Source organism: Mixophyes fleayi, chromosome 2 (genome assembly GCF_038048845.1).
Source record: "Mixophyes fleayi isolate aMixFle1 chromosome 2, aMixFle1.hap1, whole genome shotgun sequence".
Lineage (NCBI taxonomy): Eukaryota > Metazoa > Chordata > Amphibia > Anura > Limnodynastidae > Mixophyes > Mixophyes fleayi.
In genome coordinates, this window is record NC_134403.1 from 158,741,772 (window position 1) to 158,756,468 (window position 14,697).

Below are 14,697 nucleotides of genomic sequence, written 5' to 3' on the forward strand. Positions count from 1 at the left end.
CAGCCATCTACCACGCATCATTTTAAGCAGGTTCATAGAAGGGAGGGAAATATTGTGTACCATCTGTCCACACTGCAGTGATAGCACCTGTTAGCACCATCAGGTATCTTTTCAGCTATGCAAAGCACATGCTTGTTATACAGCTATCAATGCAGTAACTCAAAATTCTCAATTTCTCATTGCACAAAAAAATCAATCATCATGTCTTAGATATCACTTGTGATTTGTCTTTGAAAAGTTCTTGTATATTTCCCTAGGCCTCGCTGGAAAATGCAGTTTTATTGATTATTTGCTAATTTAACAAAAAGTAGACTCAATGTGCTGCAGTTATAATTATGTCTTGAGGCACAGCTATTGTTCATGTTTCAACAAAGATGACTGAACAAGCTGCTTGTAATTCTCACACACTCATGGTTTGGTCTCATAAAGAACTATAACTATTGACTTTACTTGCCGTGCATATGACCTCCAACTATAAGACATGTATTATAAATTTAAATGCCCAGTACAATACTAACGCCTATACTTGTACAGATCAGTATTAGGTCTATAAGATCGTGCAGTGTTGATAAATGAATAGGGTTGCATAAATACATAAAGAGGTTATTAACGCTTGTTTAGCGTGGATGTAATTGCACTATTATGTTGACTTAAAAGGTTTGCTTACATTTCAATTTTCAGAAAATTGTATTGATTTTTATTAAAAACAATATATTTGAAATGTTAAAAATATATACGGGATATAGCTGATACATTGACTAATGTGCCAATTCCTTTACTGGGTGCCAAATATATTACTTACTTTGATAAAGTTAATTCTAAAATAAATAGATTTAAGAAAAATTAACAATGGTTAATGACGTTTCTACTTTTTATGTGTCATGCAGTAGTGCTACTCCACAAATATACCCCTAAATTTTTTGTAATACTATTGTGTATTTACATGAGCGTAATAAATAAATAAATAAAGTCTATGTGCTAGATTTACTAAACTGCGGGTTTGAAGAAGTGGAGATGTTGCCTATAGCAACCAATCAGATTCTAGCTTTCATTTTGTAGAATGCACTAAATAAATGATAGCTAGAATCTGATTGGTTGCTATAGGCAACATCTCCACTTTTTCAAACTCGCCGTTTAGTAAATATACCCCCATGTGTGTTCTCTGTCCCAGTCTTCTGGTTTACTTTATTGTATTTTTTTTTTTTTATATTTTTACAATATTTGTATCTATGTTAAGTGATGAGGGTGATGCTATTCCACCAAAGAGGCAGAGCCTAATAATATTGCTACGAATTGTTCCACATGTGAAGCTGCCATGGTACTTACCATTGGCACTGGCTAAATCTGAGGCACTGAGTCTAATTGTTAGCCAGGTATTCAGCAGGGAACTCCTCAAGGGAGTGATGAACTTCACTCTAATTATCTCACAAGTCATATAAGCCAAGGTCAGGGTGGGAAGCACTGTTTCAAAATAATTATGAAAGACTGGGGTCGGGGTCACTTGCCTAAAAACAGAGTTCATGACAATTAGACAGCTTAAATTGAGAAACTGATGTCATTAGATTTAGAATTAGAATGATCTTTGAGGAGGTGGTGTCTGGAGGGAAAACTTTGCAATTAAGAATATGAATTCAGAGCTGTGTCATCCTGGTGAGAAGCACAGGAGCGAAAGGTTTTTGGGAGCTAAGAGCAAGCTTTACCTCCTCCTCTGAGATATAGACCCTGGCTCGACTGAGTCGAGGAAGGTTACACGAGGCTGGGTAGGCTTTAGGATCGGCACCATGTGAATGATCATCCCTAGAGGGGAGCAAATTGTACAGTTTGTTGTAGAAATCACAGAATGTTTGATTAATGCCCCTAAGATCATAGATCAGAGAGTTCCACTTGACCCGGATCGCCACGATTGACTGCATGGCCATCTTGGATATCAATTTATTAGCAAGCAGATTGTTGGACTTCTTGCTTTTCTCATAGAACCTTTGTTCTAACCAGTGGAGGTTTCTCGCTGTTATTTCCACCTGCAAATTGTACAGTTTCTCCCTGAAGCTGGGACAGCTGTCCAAGTACCCGCTTGAAAAGAGTGTGTTTGAGAATCTGTTCTTACCCCTGGATCCGGGAGGAAAGGGAATCGATCAGCTCCATCTGCTGTTTTTTCCAATATTAAGCATTTTTAATGATCTCTCCTCTCACCACTGCCTTGTGTGCCTCCCAGATTGTGGAGAACTGAACTTCAGATGTTGTGTTAAGGTCAAAGTAATCTATGATCTTGTTAGTGACCAATTCTATAAACTTGGGAATCTTAAGAATGGTCATGTTGATATGTCAAGTAGACCTGCCCCCGGGAGAGACATTAAGGGGGGTATTCAATTGTTCCTCCGGGCGCCGCCAGAACGAGCGCGTTAAAACTATTACCGTTTATACGGTAATTACTTGCTCAATTTCAGCTCGCAGCTCCCTAAGCAGCGAGCTGAAATTGATCGAGTAAATTACTGTATGAACGGTAATTACGCACAATATTACCGTATAAACGGTAATAGTTTTAACGCGCTCGTTCCGGCAGCGCCCGGAGGAACAATTGAATACCCCCTAAGATCGAAAAGGAGTTCCATTGCCGAATGGTCCAACCAGTGGTTAACATGAACAGAACCTGACAACAGTGAGGGAATAAGGGAGGCGCAGGAAAGGAAAAAAACGATCCTGGAGTAGGAATCATGAGTGTGGGAGTGGAAAGAATAGTCCCTGGCTGTTGGATGCAACACTTGCCAGGAATAAAACATATCTGCCTCTTCCATATATAGGTTGAGTCTTTAGGAGCCTGGGACATGAGCTCCACGGTTGGGGGTTCCCAAACAGTCTAGCATGTGCGAAAGACCTGTATTAAAATTGCCCCCTAAAAGAACATTGCTGAAGTGTTTAATAGAGAGAGAATGGAAGAAGGATTGAAAGAAAACAGAGTGACCGGTGTTGTGTTGGGTGTATAAACATTTGCAGCGTGATGTTATGGAGGCCAATTTTGCTTGGAAAATGAGGGAGCAGCCCTCTGAATCACTTATGACCTTGGAGCCCACGAGGGGGACAGAGCCATGCACTAATATGGCAGCACCATTACGCATAGAGGTATGGTTAGCATAAAAGAGCAAAGGGAAATGCTTGGAGGACAGAGAGGGATGGTCAACTTTCTTCAAGTGGGTCTCTTGTAGGAGGACAATATCGGCTTTGTGTTTTGAGATACAGGTGTGGAGAAGGGAGCGCTTCTGTGGAGTGTACAGGCGCTTAGTATTGATGAACAGGAGTTTAAGAGGCATGACTCAACGTGGGAAAGTTTGACTCTATTGGGGTATGTTCAGACACAGATAGCCAAATGCTGAGGCCAATCAAAATGATGCAACGGGAGCAGGGGTACGGGAGTTGGAAAGGGTAGGAAGGAAGGAAGATAAGGGTAAGAAGGAAAGGAAGTAGGGTCAGGAAAGTGAGTGGGTGTGAGCCCCCCTCATGGCTGGGAGATGGTCACTCAGTGAAAACCCAAACAGGAGGGCTCTTGGTTAGGATTGGTAACTACCCGAAGGGTCTAAAGAGTATGTTCTGAAGAAATAATATGAGGATAATCCCTGGTTGAAGGGAGGCGTGGGAGGAGACCATAGGTGGGAAAGTGAGTGCCATCCAGAACTTAAGAGCTTGAGAGGGAAAGTCACCCATGAAACAAGTGCAAGAGCATGAGGAGAACAGTATAGAAACAGGAGAACCAATTTGAGCAGATGTAGTAGAACAAGTGCTTTGTGTGGCAAACAGCAAAGATGCATTGAAGAGAGAGTTAGAAAGAAAGCCCCAGATTGATCCCCAGAGTGGTGACCAAATTGCTGGAAAGGCCATAGCGGCCGGGGGTTATCATCCATGGGCTACAACAGCACCACAATGAAGCCCTAGTCACATATCTTAGTAAGTAGCAAGTATGCCACACAAAACGAGGCGCCCAGGAGCCTGGCTAGGACCATGTAAATGGCACCAGCAATAAACATTCACATTCTAAGTATTCGCAAACACTTTGGTATATGTAAACACATAAAATGGGAAACATCATTATGCGAGGTTTAGATAATGAAGAGCACAGAGGAGAGGCCAGAGGAGAGATCCAGCAACCAAGTTGTGCCCCAGCACAGTAGAGAAAGAAACACAAGAGTATATCAGTATTCATAAAATGCAACAGACAATCTACATATTGAAAAATATGACCAGCAGCATGTAGAAGGAACTTTGGACGGAGGTGCAGGATCACAGGGCGAGTGAAGGTTTCACAGCCTCAGAAGACTCCTCCCATCTTCCAGTGTCCGTATGGAGTATTTTCCTACCACTGAACTTCACCAAAAGATGAAAAGGAAATTCCCAGTTGTATTTGTAGCCTTGGTCATGGAGGTCCCGTGTTTTGGCCAGCATGACAGGAGACAAGTCCTGGAAGATCTGGATTGTCAACCCTTCAAAATGGATAAAGTTTATATTTCTTGAGGCCAGAGCAATCCGATCTTTTATACAATATGATAGGAACTTAAAGATGTCTCTGGGAGGGTCTGAGTACTAGTGCTTGGGTCAGAGAGCCCTATGGGCCCGCTCAATGATTATCTAAGAGTCAGACAGAGAGGGGACCAAGTGGAGAAAAGCCTCAGTATATATGATTCAATATCTGTAGACTCCACGGTTTCTGGAACGTTACAAATCCAGAAGTTATTTCTGCATTCTCGGTTTTCAAGATCCTTATTTTTGTCCTTTAAAAGATCTAACACACTGCTAAGATACTCAAGATCCCTCCCAGCTTCAGTTTGGAATGATTGGTGTTGTGAAGTTTGGTTCTCGAGAACAGATGTGCATTGATCAAAATCCGCAATGTCTTTACTCAGCTCCCCCACCGTTTTCTGGAACTCGGTAGTAAGGGAGGTTTTTAGATCAAGCAAGGGGGCTCAGAGATCTGAGATGTTCTTATTAGTCGCCTGGATCTCCTCCATGTCTGAGTCTTTGTCATGGGCTTCTCATGGGGAGGGAGGGGAAGGAGCAGAGGTTAAACGTTTGTTCCGGCATTAAAAGTGATGGGTAATCTCGGCATTGGAAGGCTTCTTTGATGAGATGAGGTTTCTGCATCATAATAATAGTGTGGGTTTGATAATTGGTGCTGGGACTTGCAGTTAGGATGTAGCTCTGGATAGGAGGGACTTTCCAAGTGTCACATTAAACCGACATGTGGCCCATCCACACGAGAGTCAAAACCAAAGCAAGCTAAAGAAGTGAAGCTGGGTAGGATGAGGGGGAAACAAGTGCACCACTTTGATGGTCTGAAATTACAGTATGATAGCAGGCCTAGGTGGAGGGTGATGCACTGAGGTAGTCCAACGATAACTATGAACACAGAGTAGCTCCAGTGATGGAGGAAGGGAGATACCGGTTGTATGATGAGGGAAGATGGTAAGTTCCCACTGGATAGGACCGATATTCCTATATGTTGCCAGGGCCCGGGGAGGCGTAGGAACGAGGTGTCTAAACTGTCACAATGAGGCATCCTTGACCTGCCTTGATCATGTGGTGTCAGTGGTATAGAGCTCCATGGCAGGTGGTGGCACAAGGAGGGCAAGGTTTTAAGTGTGGTCAGTACCTCAGTTTAGAGTGGAAGCTGTGGGGGCAGAGGCGGCAGTGCGGGCCCAACCAGATGATTTGTGCAGACTTTGCTAGTTCACAGGTAAGTGTGTAAGTGTGTGTGGCATTCTCGGGTGGGCTAGAGGGTCCTAGGAGACAGGGTAGGCCAGCAGCAGCCCGCAGTGATATGCAGCGATTTCCGGCCATGGATGCTGCAGCCGCAAGCTGAACCCGGGTGAATGGGTGGCCACTAATCAGGCAGTGGGTTCCACTTTGGGGTGTGAAGGAGCTCTGATTCCATTGTAAATTACGTGACTTTTTTTCTTAATTATATTGTTAGCAATTGATATTTTATCTTTTGATCAAATAAAAGTTACGTGCGTGCTGATGTGAAATTATTGTACATATGCATGTGCATATACTTCATTCTGTTATGTTTGTCTATGTACAGATACTGCAGTTTTGCAGAGCGTATTTCCACCCATATTCAAATAGTATTATATATTTTCCACCCATATTCAAATAGTATTGTATCTTAAGAAACACATTGATTTGAATACGGGTGGAACTACACACAAGTTGCATGCTTTTTTTATATACATAAATTATGGACGTGATTCGTGATTCAGGAGTGTAATGTTTAAGATTGCAAAATATGATAAGAACACCACACTCCCACAATATTTTAGTATTTTAAATGCCTATAGCTTTCTAAAATAGCTTTGATTATATATATGAGACTCTTTATTATGCATACAGCATTTAGTGTAAATTGATGATATACTAAGTATGCGTCAAATGACATGGAAGCCCCTGAGACAAAAGACCTCATTCCATTTTCATTTCTGGAACTGCTTAGTTATTCCACTGAAATAAGGTCTTATGGGTATATTTACTAAACTGCGGGTTTGAAAATGTGAAGGTATTGCCTATAGCAACCAATCAGATTCTAGCTGTCATTTTGTAGAATGTTCTAAATAAATGATAAATAGAATCTGGATGCTATAGGCAAAATCTCCACTTTTTGAAAACCACAGTTTAGTAAATATACCCCTTAGTGTATGATCTTCTGCTGTGCTTCTCTTTAATTAGCTCTGAAAAAACTTACAAATGCCTCCATTTACCAACTTCGAGTCCTGAGATCATCAAACTAAAAAGGAGGTGGAGAAAATGCTGAATTTATAAAATGAAATTTTAATCACAATAAAGATAATATCTGATTTACATTAGAAACAAAAACCACTATGTCAACTGTGTTAACCACCAATATCCAGAAGCAGAAGTTGATTACTGGAAAGAGAAAGCAATCTCTGCTTTTTCAGTGATGTTCCAGTGATGTTCATGATTAGGCCAAATAAGTCATACTTGCCGACTTTCTCATGTCGGCGTCCGGGAGCTGCCTGGGGGAGGTGGCCTTTTTGGGGGCGTGGCTATACAAATCATGTAATTTTGCCTCCCCCCCGTGATGTAATGATACAAACACATCATTTTACAGTGGGGGGGCGGGACCAAATTCCTCGATTCCATGAGAATCGCCTCATTTTGGATCTAAATCTGTCAAACTCTCCCGGGAGTCTGTAAGACCTTCCCGGGATCCGGAAGTCTCCCGGACATTCTGGCAGAGTTGGCAAGTAGGAGATAAGTATCAGAACAGTTCTTTGCAGCCCTGGGTGTGACTTATAAAGTATAAAAGTGATAGCACCAATTTATTAAATTATGCCATAAGCCTAATCAAATTAAGTAAATGTTATCTAACTTAAGGAAGAAACAATTTTAAAAATCAGATTTCTATGTTTACTGTTACAACTGCTGTTTATGAAAAGGCTATATATTGTTAATTTAATGTTCTAGAATTTCCCTCTTTGTTTTTATCTCAGATTCCATTGCCATAGATATTTTTAGTATGTTTCTTATGATGTACCAGAAAACGCTGGTTTGAATGCTTTGCCTTTGTTTTTCAGACTGCAATTGCAATACAAATCATTGCTCAAATGTCTGTGTTCCATAAATTTCACATTAATGAAAGACATTAAAGAATGAAAGAAGATTTACTTAGCTTAGTCGATTTAAGCCCATGGCATATTCTGATATAATACTAATACAAAATTAAAGTAACTTATGAATGCTTCTTGCTGATTATTTGGTTCAAAAGCCAAGCACAATGTTAGTAAAAACCTTAGCGATGTCATTGAAAGGCTTTGCATAATTGTAAATTATGTCTTAAAGAGACAATATCATCAAATTGTACACATTACAGTTAGGAGCTATTTTGTGTGGATTACATTTTAATATGTTGCAGCTGTTTTTTGCTGTTACTTGTTTACTTTATGCCAGCCACACCACAGTAGGATCCTAAAAGGAACTAACTCCAATCTGGCCATCTAAATAAGTAGGAAAATTAGATGGGCTATGGCTATGCTGCGCTCAAACTGAGAAGCTTTATTTCTTTCGACATCACTGGGGTCTGTTAGATGACCACACATAGACACCAATACCAATCATCTCTGATCATCTCCCAACTGCATGTACCAACATGTCCTATAATGATCACTGCAGATATTGCTAGCACAGAGCATAGGGTGCTGAACAAAATGCCCTGTCCTGGATGAAAGGGGGTCCAGGAGCACCCCATATTTGTAATACTACATAATGCACAAGGCAAATAAAGCAAATATATATATATATCAAAGGACCTGATGATAGGTCAGCTTTAAGCATTTAGTTACAGAAAGTGCTTATACTTTTATAAAATTTCAGTTATCATCTAAGGACATATAAATAGAGTGAATAACTCTGCTGTATACTGACCAATGCAGCCCTAGACGAACGCATTCTGAGAGGTGTAAATACAGCCGTGGCCAAAAGTATTGGTTTTCACAAAGTTTGATGCTTCAGGGTTTTTAGACCTTTTTGTCAGATGTTGCTATGGTATACTGAAGTAAAACTACAAGCATTTCATAAGTGTCAAAGGCTTTTATTGCCAATTACATTAAGTTTATGCAAAGAGTCAATATTTGCAGTGTTGACCCTTCTTTTTGAAGACCTCTACAATTCACCCTGGCATGCTGTCAATCAACTTCTGGGCCACAAACTGACTGATGGCCGCCCATTCTTGCCTAATTAATGCTTGGAGCTTGTCAGGATATGTGGGTTTTTGTTTGTCCACCCGCCTCTTGAGAATTGACTACAAGTTCTCAATGGGATTAAGGTCTGGTGAGTTTCCTGGCCATGGACCCAAAATTTCAATGTTTTGATCCCCGAGCCACTTAGTTATCACTTTTGCCTTATAGCAAGGTGCTCCATCATGCTGGAAAAGGCATTGTTCATCACCAAATTGTTCTTGGATGGTTGGGAGACATTGCTCTTTGAGAATGTTTTGGTACCATTCTTTATTCAAGGCTGTGTTCTTAGGCAAAATTGTGAGTGAGCCCACTCCCTTGGCTGAGAAGCAACCGCACACATGAATGATCTCAGGATGCTTTACTGTTGGCATGACACAGGACTGATGGTAGCTGTGGCTTGACCACTTAGAAATAACTTATTGTATGAATTTATGTAACGAAAATAGCGCAGGGCGCTTATTTATCTAATTGCAGATGTACTGGTTTTGTTGTATCATGTGGCACTTTGCATAGGAAATGCATTCCTTTCTGAGGTATATGTCTGATGCAATAAGCATTTATTTGAGGAGTCTTTTGTGTAGCTTCGAGAAGAAGTCCTCGTTAAGGCTAATTTGTCTATTCATGTGAGTAACGAACATGTCCATTTTAGTCTTAATGCACCACAGGAAGTCGTTACTTTGTCCAGAGTGTTAGAACGTGTCTGAAAATTGTAAACAGCAAGTGATGTAAGATAATACAGATAAGTGTAATCTTTGTAAAGTATAAATTGCATTTAAATCTAAGTTTGGGGAAACATATTGCATCCTGATACTAAAAATAACTCAGACTTCTTGGGGCCAGCAAAGAGTTCAGGGGACTGGCATACCCCCTGCTAGGCTGTATTCTAAACTGTATAAAACAGCACTGGTTTGTACTGAAATGTATCATTATTTTTCCATCTGACTTTCTGATCACTGATACCTTCAACCAGTGTGAATTGTCCTTATCAGGACTCTTGTGCGAATAAACATCACTTGCTTCAAAATCCTGCTTTAACAATTTCTTTCATGCTGCATTTCCTATGACCTACAGATTAGACCAAAATCTAATTTGTTTCCAGCTGTTCTGATGTTTGGACTCAGCTTTCCAGTACCACCACTCTGCCTGCTACCCAGCAGCTCTGGCCAGTGTGATAGGCCAGAGGGGATCCATCCACAGCATCCCTGATCTATAGGAAGAGTTCAGGGGTACCAGTCCAGGTACACCAGCAAGGGGGTACACTAGCAGCGACAGTTACCCAGAAGGAAGACGGTTTTTGGATGTCGCTAAGGAGTCCAGTGGTAGCAGCAGCTTAAGCCCCTCTTACTGTGGTTAGAGAGCACAATTGGAATAAAGAAAGGGAACGATGGCAAAGTAAGCTCAGCTGGTTCCTATCAACAACAGACAGGATGGCATAGGTGGTCCATCCTGTCACAGTAGCGCTCACCTTTTCTTCTCTGGACAAGCGTTTTTCCAGATGCCCCAAACAATCTGAAAGGGGATTCATCAGAGATAATGACTTTACCCCAGTCCTCAGCAGTCCAATCCCTGTACCTTTTGCAGAATATCAGTCTGTCCCTGATGTTTTTCCTGGAGAGCAGTGGCTTCTTTGCTGGCCTTCTTGACACCAGGCCATCCTCCAAAAGTCTTCGCCTCACTGTGCGTGCATATGCACTCACACCTGCCTGCTTCTATTCCTGAGCAAGCTCTGCACTGGTGGTGCCCCGATCCCACAGCTGAATCAACTTCAGGAGATGGTCCTGGGACTTTGCTGGACGTTCTTGTGCGCCCTGAAGCCTTATTCACAACTATTGAACCTCTCTCCTTGAGGTTTTTGATGATCAGATAAATGGTTGATTTAGATGCAATCTTACTAGCAGCAATATTCTTGCCTGTGAAGCTCTTTTTGTGCAAAGCAATGATGACTGCATGTTCCTTGCAGATAACCATGGTTAACAAAGGAAGAACAATTATTTCAAGCACCACCCTCCTTTTAAAGCTTCCAGTCTGTAATTCTAACTCAATCAGCATGACATAGTAATCTTCAGCCTTGTCCTCATTAAGACTATCACCTGTGTTAATGAGAGAATCACTGACCTGATGTCAGCTGGTCCTTTTGTGGCAGGGCTGAAATGCAGTGGAAATGTTGTTTTGGGGATAAAGTTCATTGTCATGGCAAAGAGAGACTTTGAAATAAATTGCAATTCATCTGATCACTCTTCATGACATTCTGGAGTATATGCAAATTGCCATCATAAAAGCTGAGGCAGCAGACTTTGTGAAAAATAATATTTATATAATTCTCAAAACTTTTGGCCATGACTGTAAATCAAGCTAAGCTATGAGTTCACAGCAATAATTTTTAATAATGCATTTCACTATTTACACTTGGGGCCGGCACTGGAATTGATGCTAAATACATGTTGTACAGCACAGAGTAATATTTTGGTGCTATATAAATAAGCAACATTAAATAAATAATGGAACTATTCAATGGTAGAGAAATCCTTTAATACTGCTGCCCAGCCTATGCTCAATCTTCCTCTCCATGCAAACAGGGATCTCCATTTATTTTTTAGCAATATTTTATAAAATATGTTATATATTATTAATGATAACATAGATGGTAAAAGCAGATCTGTTCAAACGTTCCAAATTTTAACCTTTACCTATAAGTGCTATACATCTCTATAGCATTCAGCTACTTCATAGCTGCTCTTAGTCCTTTGATAGCATGACATACCTTAATCACTTTTCTATTATGAATATATACATAATCTCTTCCAAGGTTATGACTCAATTATTACAAAGCTGACAAAACTTGTGTTATATTCATATTGTGTGTGTTTTTGCTTTTGCAGAAGCTGCAAGGAATCAATACTCCTAACCGTTGTGCAGCCATACCCGGTGAGTGCAACAAGATGCAATATTGGTATTGTTGATTGTTATCAGTTATACTAAAAAAAACTTTTTTTATTACTTATTATACTGAATTTCTGTAATACATTTGACAGGATTTGGAATTTACTTCCTTCCTTTAGAATTCATCAATGTTACAGGGGCAAACGTAGGATTCCTAGAGGGAGGTTTCGTAATGTTTTATTTTGTAACAAAGCAAAACTGCAATAAACCTGCAACAAACACCTTTTTGTAGTCAAAATGTTTTTCTTATAAATAACAAGTTCAGTTGACTCACAAAATGTTTGTTTACATGGTGTGAGATGTTATCCAATAACAACTGGAAATTAATATTAGTGACCACTTATGCGAATATTACTCAAACAGAAGTACTATGAGGAGTGTGTGCCTTGACCACACCGTAATTCCAGTCACTTTCAATAGAGAAACTAAGCAACAGATATATCTGTCATGTGGTTCCCTCCAGTTTCACCCTACATTAAAGAGAGCTGTGTGACTAGCCAATATCACCTGTTGCTCTGTGAAACCAGGGATGAGGCGGGGAGCACTGACAGAGTTTGAAACAAGTGATGGAACCTTATTCTAAGTGTAGACCCAGAGCTAGTATTACAGTAAAAGAGCCCAAGACATTCACAAGCATGGAGCCATCAATAGTACAACAACTCTACGTAAAATGACACACAGAGTATACAAAACAATGAAAGTGCACCAGTCATGCAGAACAGCTGCTGAAAATAGCATAATAAACAAATTCAGGATTGCATGCCAGAAATAAGGAAGTAGTCAAATATGAAAACTATAATTACAAAAATTAAAATGTACATAAATGGTATAAAATGTTAAATAAAAAAAGAACGAGACATAAAGTAAGCTGTACATTAATTTAAAACCCCCAGATCCCTTTACATTCCTACCATCTTACATCTTCCCAAATTAATACTACTGTGTAAAGTTAATATTAATCTTGCCTCACAACCAATGAAAATAAAAAATATTAAAAGTGGGTTTATAGTTACTCAAGCAGTGATTCACATTAACAAACAGTCCAGATCATTTGTTTTCTACATTGACATTCTTATATATCAGAGAAACACTAGCAGACTAGATCCAAACCATAAGTAAAAGCAATAAACTAGAGCCAAAAGCTCAGTAAGATCAGCGGCCATTATGTTGTGGCCTATGTTCATTAAAACATAGCCAAATACTGATTAGTAGACAATGTACTAAAGTTTATTTAATGCAGGTTGTGAGGATAACAAGGATAATGCTACATTGTTAAGGGATATAGATATATATATATATATATATATATATATATATATATATATATATATATATAAATATATATATATACAGCACACAAAATAATAGAGAAAATGTGGCAAATACCAAGGTTGTCATCACACTAGAAATCCACACACTCCTTTTTCTCACCAGCGTCCTTTCCCAGTCACTATGACTCACAATCTCGCCTGCTGAGCTACGCTTTTCACTCCTTTACCCACATGGAAGGGACTAAGCTCAATGTCACCCCACTTTTATGGGTGCACAAAGTTTCAAAGGCAATGGAGACTTCACAATCCACATGCGGCCAAACTTTCCCTGCCCTGCTACCAGACCAACTGATGCTGTAACCTTGTGTCAGCACTGTTAAGAAGGAAATGGTGGGAGGTAATTTGCCAGACCTAACCAATCAGGACGGGATATGACTGAGCCAATGAACATTCTGCTGAGAGTGTCTAGCTCATTTGATCCCTGTAGTTCAGAGATCTCTCTTGTTCAAGACACATGAGAGCGTATAAAAGAGTCATTACATACTTCATATTTAGCAGCAGGAGATAGCTTTAATGGGCATTGCCTTATCTCATATTAATATATAATCAATATATAACACACAATATGCATTAAAGTAGCTATTTTAACACAGTAACCTTTAATACTGAGATATCCCATAGGAAGATCACATCTTTGGAATATGATGATCCAGATAACATCCTCCCCCTCATTTAGCTGAGACAAAACATTAATTAACATCTGCTTCCCTGTTTTCAGGCTCTGTAACAAATGCCAATATAGTTTGTTTACAGTTAAGATGCTTTACCAGTCCCTTGGTACTAACAATCGAGCTACCTTTATATATGTGACCCCCACCTGGTGGCATTTAAGAATATGTAAAAACACAATATTATTACAAATGTTATACACTATATCCAAAACATGCAAGGAAATACAATACTAGCAAAGGTAAACACAGTTTGGGATGCTAAACCCCTAGTTTCAAAGTTCTGATACCCCATCTTGTCACACAAATACTAACTAAGTTCCTAGAAGCCAGCAGATCATGTGATTGGATCCTGGGAGGGTTTCTAAGTGCAGCTCTGAGTTATAAATGTATTTAATTTGTTCATTGTCTTTCTTAGCTTATTTCCAGAGGGCATTTTACTTCCTTATACACAGATACAGCACAGCAGCAAAAACTTCTGTTGTGGATGTTTCTCCTCATAGACATGAATTCTCTGAGGTTGACTGAATACAAGTTTACACAAAGGGGTAGTGACATACTGACATCACTGTATGCTCCCAGCACCATTTTCAAACATGACAGTATGCTGGTGGCCACTAGCCAATTAGTTTACTCTACATACCTTAAGGGTACTTTTGTAAATGGAACATTTTTTTTTATTTCTTAGCTGGTGTCTAGTCAATGAAAAGAATAAAGCCATGAGCAAATAAAAATAAAGTTATCTAAAAGAAATTATATTTGCATATAAAGGAACTCATAGTAATTTATTCTCCTATTTACAGTTTCCTTTACAAATTTTATAAGTTAATTATAATGTATAAATGTAATTATACCAGTAATTCCAAATACATATGGTGCTACTTGAAAACAGCATCCCTATTATAAAAAAAAAACCATACAATATTTTAAAATTATTTTATGTATGATTAGGGTAAATGACTTCGTAAATTGTAAAAAAAATATATTTTAATATATATATAAAATATATTTAAAGTTCTA

The 14,697-nt window shown here is 39.4% G+C and overlaps 1 protein-coding gene across 1 annotated transcript in view; it reads left to right on the top strand.

Moving 5' to 3' along the window:
- The window catches only part of FRMPD4 (FERM and PDZ domain containing 4), a 402,711-nt gene that overhangs the window by 312,921 nt on the left and 75,093 nt on the right, over positions 1 to 14,697 (top strand). Inside the window, exon 5 of the mRNA XM_075194815.1 lies at positions 11,618 to 11,663. Within this exon, the coding sequence (XP_075050916.1) occupies positions 11,618 to 11,663 (46 nt within the window). The remainder of the gene's footprint in view (positions 1 to 11,617; positions 11,664 to 14,697) is intronic.